Source organism: Gymnoscopelus braueri (assembly GCF_963280865.1).
Source record: "Gymnoscopelus braueri genome assembly, chromosome: 17".
Taxonomy (NCBI): domain Eukaryota; kingdom Metazoa; phylum Chordata; class Actinopteri; order Myctophiformes; family Myctophidae; genus Gymnoscopelus; species Gymnoscopelus braueri.
The window spans coordinates 45,218,425-45,241,816 of record NC_137617.1 but is presented as its reverse complement, the minus strand read 5'-3'; the positions used below and the strand labels follow the sequence as shown (position 1 = coordinate 45,241,816).

Below are 23,392 nucleotides of genomic sequence, written 5' to 3'. Positions count from 1 at the left end.
ACCATAACATTCACACCCTTTTTAACTCTCTCACACACACACACACACACACGCACACGCACACGCACGCGCACGCAAGTATGTGCACACCGAGCTTCAGTTCAAACTGTTCTGCTGTCGCCAAACCTCTGTGTTAATTTATGATGTTTTTTATCATCCATCTATCTCTATCTCTATCCAACGACTGATCTATGGTTTGAAAGGTTTATCTCTTGTAGAAGTTATAAAACTGCACCCACGGCTCACATGGAGCTTATGAGCAGTGGTGGAAAGTAACTCAGTTCATTTACTCAAGTACTGTAAATAGTTTAGGTACTTTTACTTGACTTGAGTATTTTCCCATTCAATACCTTATACTGTACTTCTACTACTCCACTACATCTCATATAGGCAAATATTACACTTTTAACTTAACTACAATTATTTGAAAACTTTAGTTGCTAGTTATTTTGAAGAGTTAGATTATTATTGCAAAACATACGGTAACCAATTAAGCCCTATAAAAAATAGGCTATCGCATTGTGAGCTTACTGTATGTAGATTGGCTATTTGTGAACAATTTTGACAGATTTTGAAAACTTTGGAAAACACTTGTGAAATGGTATATTCTGCATAATTGGCACCTTTACTTTTTGTACTTAAAGTATATTTTGATGCCAATACTTTTTTCTACGTTTACTCCAGTAACATTATGACTAGAGTTACACTGTGTGGTATTGCTATACTTTTTGGAGTACTTCTTCCACCACAGCTTAACCCATTCAATCCAGGAACGCATCTGTGTCACTTTAGTTTTCTTTGGGCTATTAAAAAATAGCAGATCTACAAGCTCATAGCGCTATGAGCTTGTAGATCTACTATTTTCGAAAATAAATTGTGAAAATGTGTGCAAATCTTTGAATATATATATATATATACAAGATTTATTTTTGGGCTTTTACGTATGCCTTTATTGACAGGAAATGGAGAGAGAGAGATGGGGAGTGACATGCTGCAAAGATCGGGACTCAAACCTGTGACGCGCTGTCAGGCTACACTGAGCCTATAGGTGCCTGGACCGCTATATGCCAGCGGTCCAGGCCATACATTACATTACAGTAATTTAGCAGACGCTTTTATCCAAAGCGACTTACAATAAGTGTATTCAACATAGTTAGGGAACGAAACTACTAATCACCAGAAGTCTTAAGTGCATTCTCTTCTAAAACAAGCAACTAAGAGCAGGTAAAAGTGCAATATGTCAGCTACCTACTTTCTTAAAAAGATGAGACAAAGTAGGAAAATCATATGAGCAAGATCCATACATTTTTAACTCAAATCTTTGCTTCTGGAGGGGGTCCCTGGAACAAAATATTTTGAGGTGGGGCAGGTAGGTCCGCAGACAAATACATATAATATTTGGGTGGTCCTTGACATGAAAAAAAATCAAAGATTAGCACAAATTTTCACTATTAAAAAAAAAAGAAAACTAGCAGATATACAAGCTCGCAGCGTGGCACTCGGTGCTTTGCTACGAGCTTGTAGATCTGCCATTTTTTTAATAGCCAAAGACATCTAAAATGACACAGATGCGTCCCCAGATTGAATGTCCGTTTAGTCCGTTGTCGGGCAGGGTTAACAGTACATCAATGAGATAGTGGAGAGGTGATAAGACAGACTGTGTGCTGGCTGCCTGTGTGGACTCGTCTAATGTTTACAATGTTTACCTTGGGTGCCAGCCTTCTCTGCCCAGGCATAGGTAGGTGAGCAGGGCACAGGCGATGGGTGTAAATTTAGTCATTTAGATCCATTGTGTCAAACCAAAAGGACCCCGGTTTGATCCCTGCATGGCTCCCCATGGCTTTGTCTTAAAGTGTCCTTGAGCAAGACACTGAGCCTCCTTCGTTCTTTTTTTGTTTATTAATCTGTGGGACCCTAATCTACACTGTACAATCTTCAGTGTTAATTTAACTCAGAGAGTGTACAAGTGGAACCAAATAGTTCCGTAAGGGTGCACACTTCGGAGTTACAGTCCAATAATAAGGCATTGGTCGTCAAAGTGGGGTCCCCAGCAAAAGTAATAGTTAATATAGCATCACAATCATTTTAACCACTTTATCCATTTATAATGTTGGCTATTCAAAAACAGCAGATCTACAAGCTCACTTTGTGACGCACTGCGAGCTTGTATATCAGCCATTTTTCAACATGTTTGAAAAAATCTCATGGAAATGTTTTAATAATTTTGCATTTATGAACACAAATCTTCTATTTTGGGGGTCCCTGGCACAAAACATTTTCAGTGGTGGGGGGGGGGAGACAAATTCATATCAATTTGGCCCAAAAATGGTTTACGAACCACTGCCTTAAGGGGTCCATACCTGGCAGGTCCCCGCACCTCACTTTGAGAACCAGTGATCTATTAGTTTAATAAACATAAAGTGAGTGAGACTGTAAAAGCTCCACAGTGATTGAACATGACATTCTGTTCTGACCACAAACACAAAGACTTCAGTAATTATGGAGCAGCACGTAATGAACAGCCGGGACATGATGACTCATCTCTATTCAAACATCGTGGGGATTTGACAAGCAGAAATCAGAGAGATGTGATGAGGAGGAGGAGGAGGAGGAGGAGGAGGAGGAGGAGGAGGAGGCCTCGGGAAACGTAGTGTGAAAAGGCCATCCGTGTTTTGTGAGAAAAACGACCACAATTAATCCATTAAGACCGGGAACGTATCTGTGTCATTTTAAGATTTCTTTGGCTAATTGCGGCACCGAGTAACACAATATTTTGAGATGGGGGTCCACGGAAAAATACATATCATTTTGGGGGTCCTTGACATGAAACACGTTTGAGAACCACAACGGAAGCAACATAAGTTTAAAAAAAGGATTTGGAAGACATTTGTAGAATCCCCAGAAGCAGAACATTTTTGTTAAAAATGTTCACTTTAAAAAACAGATTTGCAAACATTTTCACAATTTTTCAAAAAGAAATCGCAGGTCTACAAGCTCATAGCGCGGCACTCGGTGCCGCGCTATGAGCTTTAAGATCTGCTATTTTTTGTGGACCCCAGGAAGACTATAGTGACCGTGGCAGCGGAAGCTAATGGGGATCCGAATAAAGAATATTTATATTTTTGAATTAGCCCAAAGTATAAAAAAAATGGTTATAGCTAAAAATCTAAAATGACAGATGCGTTCCAGGCCTTAATGGGTTAAAGCCAGCGTAGAAATAGCATCCTGTGTTGTCATCGTCACCGTGTATAATTATGTCGCACAAGGCAGATAGTGGTTTGCACACTGTGGGCGGATGTCAAAAACACATTAAAATGCAGACTGTAGTGCCTCTGACTTACATTACGCCACTTATGCCACTCTGATCAGAAGTGTCGGCTGTAGCTGAGTGGGTAGAGACCAGTGTCGATTTCGTCGACTAAAACTATGACGAAAAATGCTCGTCGACTACCTTTTTTCACTGACCAAAACTAAATAAAAACGAAATAAAACTGATTAAAACAAATAAAAACCAGACTAAAATGTTAGTGAGGGGACTCGTGGAGAAGTAGATCCAGTAGAACTAAAAGACAAGTCATTTTATGTTTGGTTGCACTCGGGTGTTGCGCTCTGAAAATAGCCGATCTACAAGGTCACAACGCGTCGCAGTGCGACGCGTTGTGAGCTTGTAGATCGGCTATTTTCAGCATGCAACCAAGTGTAAAATCAGCCCATTACGACGCCATCAAGGCACCGCCAACATACATTTTAGTCGACTAAATCAACTGTAGATTTAGTCGACTATAATTTTATGACATTTAGTCGACTAAAACTAGACAAAAACTAAAACATTTCAGATGACTAAAATATGACTAAAACTAAATGGAATTTATTCAAAAGACTATGACTAAAACTACATCAAAATTTGCTGACAAAATCAACACTGATAGAGACAGGCCTGTTCATTTTAGAAGGTTATTTTATTTGTTTTTAAATCGTTAACCCATTCAATCCGGGAAAACATCTTTGTAATTTTAGATTTTAGCTATATATATATATAGCACAATAGTTCTCGAAGTTCATAGGGGTCTTTGGTGGGGGGGTAAAAAAAGACCCCTTTTCTTCCCAATTTAGTTCTTATGCCAGTACGTGATCTCCTGTAGTGGAGGGGAACAGTAAAAGTACCTCTGATTTTCACTGAAGTACATTACTTGAGTAAACGTACCTTCCCTCCACTGTGTGTGCGTGTGTGCGCGTGTGTGCGCGTGCGTGCGTGCGTGTTTTTCCGTTTCCAGGGAGTGATCCCCCCCACCCCGCACCCCATCCCCCCCCACCACAAAGAGGTAGAATAAGACTTTACGGCCTGGCTTAACAATGCGCACATCTGCTTCCCTTTTCTCTGTTCAATTGCACTCGCATTCACGTGCACAATCTCCGGCGCACATATGTACACACACACACACACACACAAATAGCCACGGGTGCACAGCGGAGCGCAGATAATGCAAAGATACCAAACACATAATAACGTATTGACTTACTTGTGCGCGCGAGCGTACACACAAGGTGTGTGTGTGTGTGTGTGTGTGTGTGGGTGTGTGCGCGCGCTAAAGTGTAAATGTCAGACACACGGTACAACCCTTTCCATGCGCTCTTGTAAATTAACCCTCTGCTGTACTGAGACCTGACGGCTTTAATGAGAGGGAAAAAACACTGTGGTGAAAGTAACTAAGTACATTTACTCAACTACTGTACCTAGGTACAGTTCTGAGGTACATTTAATCTACTTGAGTATATGCATTTTTCAATACTTACTTCTAATATTGTACTTTCTTTTACTCCGCTACAGATATTTGAACACTTTCAAAGGCCCATTTAAGACCTGTTTAAACCTAAGTTGTTCTACCTTTCAACCCAAGGCAGCGTCTGTGTCATTTTAGATGTTGCTATATGCACGTACGTATAGCAACATACATTATTACACACACGTGGGTTGTTGTTGCCAGTGGTGGACAGTTTCAAAGTACATTTAATTGAGTACTGTACTTAAAGTAATTTTTTTTGAGTACCTGTATTTCACTTGAGTATTTGTATTTTTCGTTGACCCTTGTGGCTTTCACTCCACTACATTTGAAAAACAAATATTGTACTTTTGACATTTTGGTCGTTTTGAACCCATTAAGACAGGGAATGCATCTGTGTCACTTTAGATTTTTTTGGCTATTTTTTTTTTCAAAGGGATTGTTGGCAACATTAAGCCTAAATTTGAAAAATATCTATATATATATATTTTGCATTTTTTCCCCTCTATCAGCCACTATATAATGATGCTGGGGTGTTTTCCTGCATTGAAAGTTTGAAACACAGTCCTCTTTCTGAAATCCGTATTTCCCTACTGTTTATGTATGTGTCGGGCCGTAAATTAACGCACGCATGTGCGCATCCGTGCGCGTCCGTGTCCGTGTGAACTTTTTACTTTCGGTTTGAAAACGCTCTCAAACTTCGTTTTTGAGGCACATAATTTACTTTTCAGACAGCGTTTGGATAGAATTTAGTTGTTTAACTTCATATATGTGGTCAATTTGTCATGAAAGAGCCTATTTAAAAATAAAAATTCAGAGAACCGGCAGGGGCGGGCAGTTCCGCGAATTGTATCCGAATAAAGCACCCTATATTCGGCATGGCCCGTTTAGAAGTCTCCTTAACTCTATGGAAGTCCTCCCTGCGTCACCCCCTGGTGGTCGGGGAAACGAACTGCTGGAGTTTTTTTCTTTGTTTATCTCTGAATCGCCTACAATCCCTTTAAAGAAATCGTGGAAATGTGTGCAAATCTTTGAATATGTATATATATATATATATATTTATACAATTTTTTTACTCAAATCTTTGCTTCTGGGGGTCCCTGGAACAAAATGTTTTGAGATGGGGGCGTCCGCGGACAAAAACATTTAATTCTGGGTGGTCCTTGACATGAAAAATATTAGCAACATACTCTTTTTTTTTTCTTTCAAATATTAGGATTTAGAAGACATTTGTAGAATCCCCAGAAGCAAATATTTGAGTTAAAAATGTCCGCTTTAAAAATATATATATATTCAAAGATTTGAAGAAAAAAAAAAAATCTACAAGCTTGTAGCGCGGCACTCTGTGCCGCACTATGAGCTTGTAGATCTGCTATTTTTGAATAGCCGAAGTATAGGATAATGGTTAAAGTGGTTAAAATCTAAATTGACAGATGCTTTCCCGGTCTCAATTGGTTAAATGTGCTATATGTAAATAGAGTTTGATTTGATTCTAGGGAGGGAAAGTAGACTACTACATTATGAATTATCCACTTATAGCCCTATTTCAAATATAGTGAAAATAGACGATCTACAAGCACATGAAAGTCTTTTGAATGCTTTGTTATAAAATGTCTACATTTTGACAGGAAATTTGACAGAGCAACCTTTTGAGTATTTTCTGCACTACTTGTTAACACAAATAGATCAGCTATTTTCACAGGGTTTTGATAAATTTTATACATTTGAAACGTGTGAATTGGGACATTTTGCATAGCGATTACTTCTTCTTTTGTTACTTTAACTACATTTTGATGCCAATACTTTTGTACTTTTACTCAAGTAAACATTTAATACCGGACTTGTACTTGTAAAAGAGAAGAAAAATGTAGTACTTTTTTTCCACCCCTGCCTCTCAGATCTACAACGAGATGATCCGAGACCTGCTGAACCCGTCGTCCGGCTTCCTGGACCTCAGAGAAGACTCCAAGGGAGTGATTCAGGTGGCCGGGATCACTGAGGTGTCCACCATCAACGCACGGGAGGTAAGACCGTGTGCACTGTGTGCGCTAGATATGGTAGTGCGCGGCGGATTTGTAGTGGCGTCCCCTTTTGGGCAGGCGCCCGCGCGGGGACTTCTTTCTTCTACATTAGAAGAGTTAGGACATCACATTCTAATACAGCCCGAATACCCACTCTCTCAGCACTGGCCACAGTGGCGCACCTCGCTAATCATCAGACTCCCAATCCACTACCACTGGGAGTCTGGGTTTGACTCCCGCTTGGGACAATACTTTTTCAAACAACCGCGGACTACTTTTTTTTCGCCGATAAAGTATAGTTTTCGACCGAACCGCGACGGAGGGGCGCAGTCTCAAGCGAACTTGAGCCACGAGAGGCACCACCGAGCGCACTAAATGCGTGAGTTGCCGTGCCGAACGTTGCGAAGTTCGCTTGGAGCCTACTCAGCCCCGTAGGCACAGAATAGTAAATGATGTTGTGGGGACTGCGTTTGCCCCAACTGACACTCAAAGTGACTACTGGCCAATCACAGCGCGTCTTTCCCGGGACTTACACAACTCTCAACTTCCGCTACAAATCCGCAGTGCATTCCCAAAGCTCGCACTGTGTGCACACGTATACAGACTACTGAACGATGTCATGCTTTATGTTTAACACCATGGTAGCCTGTAGTCAGGATTGTTTTATCGTTAAATACGTTTGACTTAAACGTAACAGTAGAAATACATTTATTTTCCTCCATCTTTCACTTTCTCTCATGTTCTTCTTGTAGTACCACCATGAACACCAACAAACCCCCCGGAGCCCCCCCGGAGCCCCCCCCCCAAAAAAATTTACATGTTGTGACCCAACAAAATTAGATATATTAGGGGGGCACTGTGGTGCAGTCGGTAGCGCTGTACCCTCACAGCTAGAAGGTCCTCGGTTTGATTCCCGCCGGGGACGTTGTGGGCGCTTGGGGCGTGTTCTCTCCTCCGCGTCATCAGCGCCCATACCCTAGGTGGGGTTTGCGAAAGGGCCTTTCTGTGTGGAGTTTGCATGTTCTCCCCGTGTCCCCTAGGGTAGTTAATACCCTCACAAAAAAACATGCAGTAATCCTGGTCTCTATACTGCTTCCCCCTGGTCAGCCGGGGCGCCTGATGGAGGGGAAAGGAACTGGTTGGAATAACGTGTTCCTTCCACGCTGCTACGTCGTACCGGGGAAACTCCCCCCCCCTCCCCCCCCCCCCCACCCGTCAGGTGATAAGAAGCGGCCTGCTCACTCCTCATGCATGAGCATGAGTTCGGGGCTCTCCCCAGAATGGCAGAGGGAGAGTAGCGCCCAGGATTACAAGCTTAGGCATTGGCACTGGGTGAAAAAAAATGGGTTACAAAAACATTAGAACTATTTTTAAAACATTTTAACGACACAACTCTTATGTGGCGATCATTGCCACACAATCTTTTCAGATGGGAGTCCGCGGCCAAAAACGTATTAATTTGTATTAATTAATTATTAAAAAAAAAAAACTCCCTTTATTTATTCAGGGAAGCCCATTGAGAGCAAAGCTCTATTTTTCAAGGACGCCCTGATTACAGCATATAAAACACATACATAATGAAAGAACAACAACAAACATTTGAATCACGATACAAATAAATATAGTGTTTCATACAAATAAACAGAAAGTGAGAACAACTGGCTCAGAGAACGGATGTGTCGTTCCAGGGACCCCCCCCCATGAAGCAAAGATTTGAGTTTTGTTCGCTTAAAAAAAATATATATATATGTTCACGATATTTTCAAAAATAGCAGATCTACAAGCTCGTTCATTCATTCATTCATTTGTTTATTTGGACAGGACAATGCATATTAATGAACGTCAAGACGAAAATACACCGGAATTAGCAAAGATGCTAGTTTTCATCCGGAGTCCTCGGTAGTGCGGCACTGAGTGCCGTGCTATGAGCCTGTAGATCTGCTATTTTTGAACAGCCCAAATACAAAATAATGGTCAAAGTGGTTACACAGACGCGTTTCCCGGATTGGATGGGTTAACGCTCCTCTCTCCTGCCCCCTTGTGGTGTGTGTTTTTTGTGGGAACAGATCATGGAGCTGCTGATGAAAGGCAACAAGCAGCGCACCCAGGAGCCCACGGCGGCCAATCAGACGTCGTCCCGCTCGCACGCCGTGCTGCAGGTGGCGGTGAGGCAGCAGAGCCGCTGCAGAGACGTCCTGCAGGAGGTCCGCTTCGCACGCCTCTTCATGATCGACCTGGCCGGGTCCGAACGAGCTGCACAGGTGTGTGTGCGCGTGTGCGCACACGTGTGTGTGCGTGCTACATGCGTGTGTGTGTGTGTGTGTGCGCGTGTGTGTGCGCGTGTGCATGCGTGTGTGTGTGTGAGTGCGTGATTGCGTGCACATGACATCACTGCTATAGAGCACCGACGTCTGACGTAATTTACGCATCCTACCTGGGTCACGTTTTGTTTCCCCCCCCGGTTCTGAATTCTGAAGTCTGCCGTGTAGATGAAGACACTGCCTGCCGTGCAGTGTGTCAGATTTGCCTGGGATGAGAGTTGCTATAGCGATCAGTTTGCCTTATAAGGGAGATCAACAGGCTTTGGCTTCCTTGATTGGCCAACCCAACCCATCGGCTTCACGGATTGGCCAAACTTTGCGTGACATTCAAACCCGCTGAACCAATATAAGTACAGCACACAACAATACTCCATTGTGTTTTAGATGAACTCGACGGATCCGGTTTATCTACGGTGGTGCTGGTGTGAGAGATGTTCTACTGGACGCTGTATCTGAATGGACCTAAAACCAAGGGTCATACTGCAGTGGCCGTGGGGCACAAGCTGTACTGCTTTGGAGGGGATTGTTATGAGGATCAGATTGGTGTACACATCTTCAACACAGTGTCATTATGCTGGATGATGTTTCCTCCAGCAACAAATAGAAGAGAAGGACGTCACCTTGAGGTTCCCTCCAATCGCTGGGGCCACACAGCTGTGCTAATAGAATATGTCGTCTACATATGGGGGGGTGAGAAGTATAGTACAGGGAGGAACTGCAACCTTCTTTATGCATTTGATGTCGACTCCCACAGATGGTTCAAGACCAACGTTTATGGAACTATTCCAGAGGGGAGGAGGCGCCACTCAGCCTGTGTCTTGGTAAACGTCATGTATATCTATGGAGGATATGACACCATGACTAGATTCGCTAAGGACATCTACAAGTTAGACACCACCACAATGGTCTGGTCTTTCATTAACACCAGAACCAATCCGCCATCTGCCTCATCAAGTCACTCTGCCACCATCATCGGGACAAAGATGTTTGTATTTGGGGGCAGGGAGAGGGACAACAACATCAGAGTGTTTGACACAGAGACCAACTGCTGGCTGAACACGCCTTCTGCACAGATTTTTCCAGAAGCACGGTATGGACATTCAGCCTTTCCCTACAATGGAGAGCTGTACATATTTGGTGGCTTCACCAAGAGTTTCCCGTTTTTCCAGTCCTTAAAGGATCTGTGGAAATTCAATCCAAAGACCACTTCCTGGAAGAGGGTTGATCCCAAGGGGAAAGACCAAAGACCAAAGACACGAATTTGTCGTATGTGCTGTTGCATGGTGGGAGATCGTGTTATCCTTTTTGGAGGAGAAGACTACGCATACAGAGCCAGCGATGACCTGTACATCTTAGACTTAAATCCTAGTCTGAAGATGTTATGCAAACGAGCAGTTACCCAATACAGACTGGGGAAGTCAGAACTCCCACACAACATCCGTTGGGAACTGGCAGCCGTGACAAAACAAATGCAGCCCACAAAAAAAGAGAATAGAAAACAAATAAACAAACAAAATAAAAAAGAGAGACCACCAAAAGAGAAATTTATAGTGTAATAGTGTCACCCCAGTGCCAGCAAAAAAAATATTGTTTTACCTAGCTTTGAAAAATCATGGAATATTTTCCGTGACCGCTGTGCGCACGGAGATCGCTGCATTTCACGCATGCACCCGGCCACGGGGGAAAAAAGTAGCTGCGCGCGACGCTCCATTGCAGAGCTGTGGCCTGTTGAAAAATGACTTGTTTTGGCTGTAAAGCAAGAGGAACGGAGATATATGGATTTCCCCTCAGGAAAGAAACAGGAAGTAAACGCATTTTTTTTTCAACTTCCGGGTCAATTCTTGGTCTGACGTCATCTGGCAGTGAAAGCATCGTTCATCAGCTAGCCAACATCGCCATCTGGTGGAAAACCACTGAAAAGTCCCAACACGTCTAACACGTTGTGGCACTGTGGACGATGGGAACGATGTACAAAAACGAATTTCACCCACTTTTTTACCTTGTAAACCTGTGATGTGACAATAAAACTGATTCTGATTCTGATTCTAAGTGCCAACAGACACGTCAGCAGTTACTTACTTGGCCTACTTATGTCAGGCAGCAGAGCCGATGCCGGGACGTCCTGTTGGAGGTCCGCTTCGCTCGCCTCTTCATGATCGACTTGACCGGGTCCAAACGAGCTGCACGTGTGTGTGTGTGTGTGTGTGTGTGTGTGTGTGTGTGTGTGTGTGTGTGTGTGTGTGTGTGTGTGTGTGTGTGTGTGTGTGTGTGTGTGTGTGTGTGTGTGTGTGTGTGTGTGTGTGTGTGTGTGTGTTTGTGCCTGCGTGCGTGCCGTCTGTCTGATGTGTGTAGCTGAACACACTGTCTGCTGTGTGTAGCTGAACACACTGTCTGCCTTGTAGCTGAATGGCCCTCATTTATCAACGCAGCTTATAAACCGGCTTATATTTTTCCATATATTCGGCCGTACACCAACGTCGAAGTCACATTTATCAACCAATCCTACACAGCTGATCCGAGCCTACATTTGGTCCCAGGCTTGATAAATGTCACGGCTGGAACCTAGCGTCATTTAAATAACACGCCCTTAAATATTCTCAAAACGCCCCGATTTTACGACATGAAGAAGGACCAGAATACGACCAAAGACATCAAAAGCCAATGAGAAAGAGTTTCCCCCGCCTGCCTCGCCACACACGCACACGCACACGCCCCCCCCCCTCTCTCTCTCTCTCTCTCTCACACACATACACACACACACACGCCCGCCCAGCTGTGTTTTTCATGTATTGTAATCCGTACCGTTACCGTAGCGGTACAATCTTTGTCACTAGGCTTGTAGCCTACATGAATGACATATTATGATACCAATCACATCGCCATGAATGGAATACGTTTGTATATTAATTTATTTAACCCATACCGAGCAGTGCACAAGCAGTCATGTAGGATATTCCCCGTGAGACGGCAGTGGTTTCGGTCCGTCCCGTTAATAAGAGATTGGAGCGTCGGGTTTATATCCTTAACACAGCCAGATTGCAGTCTTCAAAACTCTCTATGACATAACTCCATAACATAGGACAAGCTACTGTAAGTTTGTACACCTCACTGTCCATGAAAAGATCGTCGGCAGTCCCGACCGCGGGACTCGGGAGTCCCGACGCAAAAGCGTTCGTATATTTTGAAAATAGCAGATCTACAAGCTCACAACGCGTGGCGATGCGACCAGTTTTTGAGCTTGCAGATCTGCTATTTTAAAATAGCCAATGCAACTGAATGATAAAGCAGTTTGTTTAAATTACTTTATAAAATGTTATATTTTCACAGGGATTAATTATTAGTGTGTAGATATACATTTAGGAGTGGATTATGTGTCCAGATGCCTGTCAGACAGTCAGACAATGCTGCTCCGCAGGTCTAGAATGGAATAAACGGGCGCAGCCAACGTCAACAACTGGTCTCGACCAGACGTGAGATCTCAGCGTATGGTAGGATGAAGCCCACGTCAGGATATATTGATAAATGCCGAAAGGTGCGGTGATCTCGCTCTACGCCCATTATTTGGGCTGCACCACGTTGATAAATGAGGGCCACTGTCTGCTGTGTGTATCTGAACACACTGTCTGCCGTGTGTAGCTGAACACACTGTCTGCCGTGTGTAGCTGAACACACTGTCTGCCGTGTGTAGCTGAACACACTGTCTGCCGTGTGTAGCTGAACACACTGTCTGCTGTGTGTAGCTGAACACACTGTCTGCCGTGTGTAGCTGAACACACTGTCTGCCGTTTGTAGCTGAACACACTGTCTGCTGTGTGTAGCTGAACACACTGTCTGCTGTGTTTAGCTGAACACTGTCTGCTGTGTGTAGCTGAACACACTGTCTGCCGTGTGTAGCTGAACACACTGTCTGCCGTTTGTAGCTGAACACACTGTCTGCCGTGTGTAGCTGAACACACTGTCTGCTGTGTGTAGCTGAACACACTGTCTGCTGTGTTTAGCTGAACACTGTCTGCTGTGTGTAGCTGAACACACTGTCTGCCGTTTTTAGCTGAACACACTGTCTGCCGTTTGTAGCTGAACACACTGTCTGCTGTGTGTAGCTGAACACACTGTCTGCTGTGTGTAGCTGAACACACTGTCTGCTGTGTGTAGCTGAACACACTGTCTGCTGTGTGTAGCTGAACACACTGTCTGCTGTGTGTAGCTGAACACACTGTCTGCTGTGTGTAGCTGAACACACTGTCTGCCGTGTAGCTGAACACACTGTCTGCTGTGTGTAGCTGAACACACTGTCTGCCGTTTGTAGCTGAACACAATGTCTGCCGTTTGTAGCTGAACACAATGTCTGCCGTTTGTAGCTGAACACACTGCTGTGTGTAGCTGAACACACTGTCTGCTGTGTGTAGCTGAACACACTGTCTGCCGTTTGTAGCTGAACACACTGTCTGCTGTGTGTAGCTGAACACACTGTCTGCTGTGTGTAGCTGAACACACTGTCTGCTGTGTGTAGCTGAACACACTGTCTGCTGTGTGTAGCTGAACACACTGTCTGCCTTGTAGCTGAACACACTGTCTGCCTTGTAGCTGAACACACTGCTGTGTGTAGCTGAACACACTGTCTGCCTTGTAGCTGAACACACTGCTGTGTGTAGCTGAACACACTGTCTGCCGTGTAGCTGAACACACTGCTGTGTGTAGCTGAACACACTGTCTGCCGTGTAGCTGAACACACTGCTGTGTGTAGCTGAACACACTGTCTGCTGTGTGTAGCTGAACACACTGTCTGCCGTGTAGCTGAACACACTGCTGTGTGTAGCTGAACACACTGTCTGCTGTGTGTATCAGCCCACAAACAAAGAGAAAGAAGACTCACTGGGCTCACCACTAAAACAAATAAACAAACACAATTAAAAAAAGTGACCACCAGAAGAGAACAGACAATAGCGGAGTGACTTCCATGTGGATCACGTAAGTCATGTGACCGGATTATGATGTCAGTCATCTATGACATCACTGCTATAGAGCACCGAAGTCTGACGTAATTTACGCATCCTACCTGGGTCGTATTTTTTTCCCCCCATTCTGAATTCTGAAGTCTGCTGTGTAGCTGAACACACTGTCTGCCGTGGCAGATCTTCCTGGGCCGGGGTTGCTATAGCGATCAGTTTGCCTTAAAAGGGAGATGAACAGGCTTTGGCTTCCTTGATTGGCCAACCCAACCCATCGGCTTCACGGATTGGCCAAACTTTGCGTGACATTCATGCCCGCTGAACCAATATAAGTACAGCACACAACAATACTCCATTGTGTTTTACGGAACTCGACGGATCTGGTTTTATGAGAGAGAGATGTTCTACTGGACGGTGAATCTGAACGGACCTAAAACCGAGGGTCATACTGCAGTGACCGTGGGGCACAAGCTGTACTTCTTTGGAGGGGATTGTTACAGGGACGTGGATCAGATTGGTGTACACATCTTCAACACAGTGTGTTTACGCTGGATGAAGTTTCCTCCCGCAACAAATGGAAGAGAAGGACGTCACCTTGAGGTTCCCTCCAATCGCTGGGGCCACACAGCTGTGCTAATAGAATATGTTGTCTACATCTGGGGGGGTAAGAAGCGTAGTACAGGGAGGAACTGCAACCTTCTTTATGCATTTAATGTCGACTCCCACAGATGGTTCAAGACCGACATTTATGGAACTGTTCCAGAGGGGAGGAGGTGCCACTCAGCCTGTGTCTTGGGGAAGGTCATGTATATCCATGGAGGATATGAGTCCATGACTAGATGCACTAATGACATCTACAAATTAGACACCACCACAATGGTCTGGTCTTTCATTATCACCAGAACCAGTCCAGAGCCACTTGCCCCATCAAGTCACACTGCCACCATCATCGGGACAAAGATGTTTGTATTTGGGGGCAGGGGGAGGGACAACAACATCAGAGTGTTTGACACAGAGACCAGCTGCTGGCTGAACACGCCTTCTGCACAGACTCTTCCGGAAGCAAGGTTTGTACATTCAGCCTTTCCCTACAATGGAGAACTTTACATATTTGGTGGCAAGACTATGAGTTTCCAGTGCTTAAAGGATCTGTGGAAATTCAATCCAAAGACCACTTCCTGGAAGAGGGTTGAGCCCCAGGGGAAAGACCCTGGTCGTATGTGCTGTTGCATGGTGGGAGATCGTGTTATCCTTTTTGGAGGAGAAGACCACACATACACAGCCAGCGATGACCTGTACATATTAGACTTAAGTCCTAGTCTAAAGACGTTATGCAAACTAGCAGTTACTCAATACAGACTGGAGCAGTCAGAACTCCCACACAACATGGGGTTGATCCTTCTAATAAAGGTACTATCCGTTGGGAACTGGCAGCCATGACATAAAAAATGAAGCCCACAAAAGAAGGGAAAAGAAAACAAATAAACAAACAAAATAAAAAAGAGAGACCACTAAGAGAGAACAGACAATAACGGCGTGACTTCCATGTGGATCTCGGAAGTCATGTGACCAGATTACGATGTCACTCATCTATGACATCACTGCTATGACATCTTAATGACGTCAATCATCTCTACAGAGCAAATGTGCATGCAGCCCAATCGGACCTTTTGTTGACTTTCAGTATGAAATTAATGTTCCACAAAGTCAAAATGAATCTCAAAATGTGAAAAAAAGAAATGTGGAGAGTTACTTACTTGGCCTAATTACGTCAGGCAGCAGAGCCTCTGCCGGGACGTCCTGCAGGAGGTCCGCTTCGCTCGCCTCTTCATGATCGACTTGGCCGGGTCCAAACGAGCTACAAAGATGTGTGTGTGTGTGTGTGTGTGTGTGTGTGTGTGCAGACAAACTGCTGGCTGAACACGCCTTCTGCACAGATTTGTCCAGAAGCACGGTATGGACATTCAGCCTTTCCCTACAATGGAGAGCTGTACATATTTGGTGGCTTCACCAAGAGTCTCCAGTTTTTCCGGTGCTTAAAGGATCTGTGGAAATTCAATCCAAAGACCACTTCCTGGAAGAGGGTTGAACCCAAGGGGAAAAACCAAGGACGGTCACAAATGTGTCTTATGTGCTGTTGCATGGTGGGAGATCGTATCATCCTCTTTGGAGGAGAATACGGATTCAGACCTGTTCATTTTGGACTTAAGTCCTAGTATGAAGACGTTATGTAAACTAGCAGTTACTCAATACAGACTGGAGCAGTCGGAACTCCCTCGCGACATCCAATGGGAACTGGCAGCCATGACAAGAAAATAGCAGCCCACAAAAGACGATAAAGAAAACTCACTGGGCTCACCACTAGCGGCTTGACTTCCATATGGATCACGGAGGTCATCTGACCAGATTATGACGTCAGTCATCATCTATGACATCACTGCTATAGAGCACCGAAGTCTGAAGTAATTTACACATCCTACCTGGGTTGCGTTTATTTTTTCCCCCAGTCTGAAAAATTAAGTGTTTAATATCGCGTCAAATAAGAACCGTGTTCCAAAAATAAACAAATGATCCCGGTGGTTTGACTCTTATGGATATGAAGCATCAACTGACGGTGAGATAACGCTAATGTTACTTACGCCGAATTAGTAATGTTTTTTGCCAGAAACAGACTGTATCAAGTATGACTGACTATCATAAACGATACAGAGCCACCTCCCTGACGATATCGCCGAGACGGTTTGTTTATTTTTGGACCACAATTCTTATATGAGACGATTCTAAGATGACCCAATGTTATTCTGCATAGAGAAATTACTTCCGCGACCCAGGGGGTGAACGAGTGACGTCAGGACTTCTGTACTCTGTGACATCTTTATGACGTCGATCATCTCTACGGAGCAGAGATGCAGCCCAATCTGACCTTTTGTTGACTTTGAGTATGAAATTAATGTTCTACAAGGTCAAAAATCTCAAAATGTGAAAAAGAAATGTGGAGAGTTACTTACTTGGCCCTACAGGCGTTGTGCACAAGAGATTTGGCCCTGATTTGTCCAGTAGTCTGAGATTAGCTATGGACGCACGCACACACGCACGCACACACACACACACACACACACACACACACAGCAAATCTAAATGCCCCCTTCTGGCCTATTCGCTAGTGAGACATGACCGACAGCCATGTTTTACTGCAGAAAAAAAGAAGAAAATACAGGATCTTTGTAAGAGAATTGATACAAAAAATAGTTCTCAGTCTGTATTGAGGATAAGAGAAAACACAGTATTGTAAACAAAAAATTATGAAAGAGAAGAAAATACTGGATTTGTGTAAGAGGAAAAAAAAATATGTTTCTGTAAATTTTCTGGGGGAAAAAAAACATATCCTGAAACTAGTATCGTCATTCGAATCGTATCATGAGTTGAGCGAAACGTTACATGCCTAAACACTAACAGTTGGAAGGTGCTGTAGATGGCGCTCAGGTGGCGCAGTGGTCAAGTCCCTGCCCACCACCACCACGGAGGTTGTGGGTCCGAATCCACGTGGTGCATTTAAGCTTTGTCTGGCGTCTATGATGTGAACACAATTGGCCCGCGTTCGGGGGGAGGGAAGCCTTGGGCAGGGAGGGTGTTAATTTGTCGCAGCTTGTAGATTGGCTATTTTCACAATATTTATCTGTGGAACAGATAAAGTCAAACAAAATGTAATGCCTCAACTCCCACAATTCCAAGCGCTCGTCAGGATGGAGGGTCCCCAGTTCAAATATGATTATTTTGGGGGGTCCCCAGTTCAAATATGATTATTTTGGGGGGTCGCGGCCTGAAACGGTTGAGAACCACTGCAATAAGTGATATTCTTCTCTTAAAAGTTTTTTTTGTTAAATGGCTACCTTAGAGTATAATCATTTCTCTAGCGTGTTTGTTTGTTCGTTCAGTAACAGTTGTATTTTGGTAATGGTTGGGGACATACGTACAAGGTTAACCACCCGACACAGCCACTGAAATAATTTTGCAATAAGAGTCGTCACGCGTCTCGGCTGTTATGTCAGACGGTGTTTCATTTTCCATCTCTCGCCAAACGTTGTTTACTGTCGTTTTTTTTTTTCGTGTCACGGTGGACTTAGTTGTGACACCTCCAGGGTGACACGCAATTTGATCATGATTGAATGGCTCGTGGCGTGTTACCGCTGTCACATCCCACGGCTGTCACACCAAAGAGAACTGACTATTTTGTGTATCCCAAAGGTCAAATTAGCCTTTGTGATTTTGGGGCATAAGCAATTACCTCAAGAACAGATACAATTAGTGTAATTTGGGCCATTTGGGCTGACCAATTGAAACACTTTTAATCCCTTTCATCTGTTAAATTATGTGCACAGTTACTGCACTTTGGATATATAGGGCAGTATAATAAAGGTGCTCTTTGGTTGGGGACTCAAAACGTGCAACAAAGTTGTCTGCTGAAAAAATGTGAAAAAGCATTTATTCTGATGGTTATTTCATCATTGAAATGAGTCTAAAAACTGTGACAGGGTGTATAAGTAATCCAGTACTCAAGTACAAATATGACAATGTTGAGTAATGTTTCTCCAGGAGTATCTATACTAGTACTAGGGGGGGTTAAGTACTTTGTCCACACCACTGCTCATTTCCCATGGAGACTGGCTGAAAGGTTAACCAGCCACGCTCTTCTATTGATGTATAGAGAGAGAATACGGCCTCCATTTTTGAAAAGAGCAGAGCAAGACAGGGGTTTTATTATCACTTGAGGCCCGGCGAGCGGACATTTCTCTCTGTCACGTATGAAGAGGAATGATAGTCTTTGAGAGATGTTGTTTCCCTTTAATTGAAAGACACTGTTGACTGGTGAAGAGTTAAAAGTCCTCTGTGAGAGAGTTTACAGAGGAGTAAAGGCAGTATGTAGTGCCATCTGCTGGACGTGGATGGAAGTGTAGTTTTTCATGGTTGTGGCCGTGTCATGTTTTGCTAAGAACCAGCTTGCAATCAGTGGAAAAAGTACTCAATTTCTTTACTATACTTAAGTAAAAGTATCAATACTGCAATGAAGCTCACAATGCCTCGCATCGTGACACGTTGTGAGCTTGTAGATAGGCTATTTTCAAAAGGTCAAAGTTTAAATAGGGCTGAAGTGGTGAATGTATGTTTTGTAATAATAATCAAAATCTACAAAGTAGCTAAAGTTTTCAACTAATGGTAGTGGAGTAAAAAATACAATAGTTGCCTCTGAGATGTACTGGAGTAGAAGTAAAAGTGTTGAAAATTGGAAATACTCCAGTAAAGTAAAAGCACCTCAAAATTGCATACTTGAGTAAATGTACTTAGTTACTTTCCACCACTGCAAAAAACACACGCACACCGTCTTCAAATGCACAGAAATCTAGGTTTGTTAATTGGTAACCTTGTTTAGTTTTTTGTTTTTGAATTTGTTTTCCCCACATTCATTGGCCCTAGTTTGGTCTTCTCTGACACAGCTGTCATGTTAAGTGTCTTCTCTTTCTTTGTCTCCCTCCGTCTGTGTGTCAGACTCAGAACAGGGGTCAGAGGTTAAAAGAAGGGGCCCACATCAACCGCTCTCTCCTGGCGCTGGGCAACTGCATCAACGCTCTGAGCGAGAAGAACAGCAACAAGTATGTCAACTACCGGGACAGCAAGCTGACACGCCTGCTCAAGGTAGGAACAACAACCACACCCTAGACTTTGATTAAGACTTAGAACTTAATTGTACAATAAATAGTGACAAGTTGACGGTCAACAAGCTCACAACGCAATGTGATGCTTTGTGAGCTTGTAGATCTGCTAAAAAGATTTTGCTGGGCAATTCAGCGAAAATATATCAAGACCGATATTTAGAACGATTGGGCATTGCAGTGGCGGGGATTTTCTGGTTCCAGACTCCATAAAGTTTTATATCAATTAACTTAAGCCTGGAATCAAGCCATTCAGGATCCTGGTGATTTGTGACCATAAAACATTTGATTCTGTGAAAAAAATAAAATCATTATTAATTATATGATATACTATATTTAACCCAAGACCTGAAGCCGATTCTACATGTCTCCTAAATCCCAACAGCATTCTGAAAAACGTATGTTTCTATATCAGTGGTGCTCAATCTTTTTCATGTCAAGGACCCCCAAAATTATATGTATTTGACAGCGGACCCACATCTCAAAATGTTTTGTTCCAGGGACCCCCCAGAAGCAACGATTTGAGTTACAAATGTTTGCTTGAAAAAATATATATTCAAAGAGTTAAACACATTTTCACGATTTTTCAAAAATAGCAGATCTACAAGCTCATAGCGCGGCACTCGGTGCCGCGCTATGAGCTTGTAGATCTGCTATTTTTGAATAGCCAAAATGTAAAATAATGCTTTTTAGCTCAAATTAAAAAATGACACAGACTCGTTCCAGGTCTTAATGGGTTAATAAATACCCTTTTGTTTTGCGGTTTTCAAAAAATAATAATCGCAGAAACAAGCGTTTTATGGTCATGAATCACCTGGATCTCCTGGATGGCTTGATTCTATCCATTTGAAATCCTATCGCCCAGCCCTAATGTCACCTGTAATCAAACGCCCCAAAAATAAGGACGCCAGGTTGAATGTGGTTAAAAGTGCATTGTCTTTGTTTTCTTTCATTTGCTGTATATATGTAACGTTTCGGTGCGTTACCTTTCCAGGACTCGTTGGGGGGGAACAGCCGCACGGTGATGATCGCCCACATAAGCCCCGCCTCCCTGGCGTTCGAGGAGTCCCGGAACACGCTGACGTACGCCGACCGTGCCAAAAGCATCCGCACACGGGTGAGACGAGACAACATCATTATGATATGTTTTAATGATTCTCAACCTTTTTCATTAGGAAATCTTAAAATGACACACAGATGTGTTTACAAATGGAATCAAATAGAACGTAAGGGTACGTAAGGGAATTTGAACAAGGCGCCACTTAAAGGAGCTGTAAGTGATATGTTTTGGCTAAAACAAAATGTTTTTGGTTAAATAGTTAAACGTTTTATATTCAGATTTTTTTTCTCCCAGTGACAGGGGTCACCCAGTCTCTCCAGCTCTTTTACATTTTTTTAGGATGGTTCCAAATTTCATCCAATGCCACAAATAAAATGTATCATCTTGTGTTCCAGTTTTATCTACTCATGTATCAGTTTATCCTGTATGAGTTCTCTCTCCTGATAGGATGAAATGGTATCCCAACCTGTATTTTCTGTTATTAAAGAGCTGAACAGACATGGAGACCCCTGTTACTGAACAAACACAGCTATAGCAATAAGTACTATGGTAATACATAACTCACTTATTTTAACAATAAAATATCACTTACAGGACCTCAGGAACTTTATCAACGTGCCCTACTCAATCAGCCAGTATATTGGGTGCTTAAGTACAGTATTTGAGTAAATATACTTGTTCTTCACACCCCTCAGGTCAAGAAGAACCTCATCAACGTGTCGTACCACATAGCCCAGTACACCAACATCATCTCTGACCTGCGCTGTGAGATCCAGCGGCTCAAGAAGAAGATCGCCGATCAGGCGGGACGCCAGCAGGTCAACTCGGAGAAAGCTGACATCCGCCATGTCCAGGGTGAGTGACGGACGGACGGATGGACGGACGCCTTGTCCCGCCTTGTCAGTCCCTGACCTCCATCATTTCTCACAGTCAGAGCGCTGGCAGGGCTTGCAGCTCTACTGGTATTTAATTATGTACCTCGAGGTCACACCGTTATTTATTCCACTGGTGTCACTAATAGACCTTTGTTCACGCCAGCCATTTTGACATATGAATAGTAGTATAATGTTACATCCTTCACAGGTGTTACCAATACTAATTAATTAAGTCTCCTTTCCATTTAGTGTAAGCAGAGTGTTTCCAGTGAGCCAGCATAAACAATAGCAGCCCCCTGACTCTGTTTGACCTGAATGGAACAGAGCTTTAATTAGTATCAGTGGCAACATTAGCAACTAACATGGAGTAAGATAACAACTATTTATTTCAATATGGCTGCCAGGTCTATTGTCACAGGGTGTTGAGTTTGGAGTGAAGACCTGCGTAATGTATGACCCATCCCTCCATGGCTCATCATTGAACCCCACTGGGGCTAGCTCCTTCAGAAATGTGCTCATCCTTGTAAGCAGTGGATCTCAACCAGTGGTCCGGGGACCGCCAGTGGTCCTTGAAGGGGTTCCAGCTGGTCCCAGCTAAATGATGGAGAGTTGGTAACCATATGGACCCTTATAGATCCTTAACTCATGGGAGTGTAAAATGAAACAAAATGGAGTTTCATTTTAGGCTCTCAAGAGTTAAATTATTGTTAAACATCTGCAATACTTAATTGAATAATTGTTATTTTGATCAACGTTTGCCTGTCATCTCTCCTATGGTACCAACATCAATACAGCATGGAATTGTGGACAAAATCTTATCCAACGACAACTAAATATTCTAAGTATTGGGTCTGAGAGTCTAATCTCATCAAATGGTGGTCAGTGGCTCAAATGCCAAATAAATAATGGACCTTTTACATTACATTACAGTCATTTAGCAGACGCTTTTATCCAAAGTGACTTACAATAAGTGCAGTCAACAAAGGTAGGGAAGGAAACTACTACCGGTAATCACCAGAAGGGATTTCTCTTCTAAATCAAGCAGCTAAGAGCATACCTAGCGCTAAGGTAAAAGTGCAATATATCAGCTACCTACTTTCTTAAACAGATGAGACAAAATAGGAAAATCAAATGAGCTAGAGCTAAAACAAATAAGTGAATCAAATAAACAAGATCCAATAAAACAAGAGCTCACACAAATAATTGACAACATGTAGGCAAGGCTAAGAGGAAGGGTCAGGGTAGTGTTTCCTGAAGAGGTGGGTTTTCAGCCTGCGGCGAAAGATGGGCAGTGATATGAAAAGGGTTGAAAACCACTGTTTGTAAGCTCTCGTGGCCAAAAGACATTTGTATTTTTGCCAGACCCAAGGGGTCGGGCTTACATGAGGCTTTGTATCTGTTTTCATACATGGTATGTCACTTTGTCCCCCGGCCCCAGCCAAAAAAAGTCTGTCCCCCTTTCGTCATAGAAGGGACATAGAAGGGACACACGTCATGCGAAGCCCGGCCAAGTTAGGGCTCTGGCAGTACCAGGTCTCCTGGTTCTAGTTCTTTTCTGTCTTTATAGTTTCTCCTCAAACACACACATGCAACGTTGGCCAAATATATGGGTCAAAGATTCTTACATACGTTCTGGCCTACTAGCCAAAAGAGACAGGAAACCAGTTTGGCATCCTG

At 43.4% G+C, this 23,392-nt stretch overlaps 1 protein-coding gene across 1 annotated transcript in view; it reads left to right on the top strand.

Annotated features, from left to right (window-relative positions):
- Positions 1 to 23,392, top strand: part of kif19 (kinesin family member 19) — a 100,387-nt gene that overhangs the window by 64,651 nt on the left and 12,344 nt on the right. The window contains exons 6-10 of the mRNA XM_080455302.1: positions 6,680 to 6,805; positions 8,869 to 9,063; positions 19,617 to 19,763; positions 20,775 to 20,897; positions 21,536 to 21,695. Coding sequence (XP_080311428.1) covers positions 6,680 to 6,805; positions 8,869 to 9,063; positions 19,617 to 19,763; positions 20,775 to 20,897; positions 21,536 to 21,695 — 751 coding nt within the window. The remainder of the gene's footprint in view (positions 1 to 6,679; positions 6,806 to 8,868; positions 9,064 to 19,616; positions 19,764 to 20,774; positions 20,898 to 21,535; positions 21,696 to 23,392) is intronic.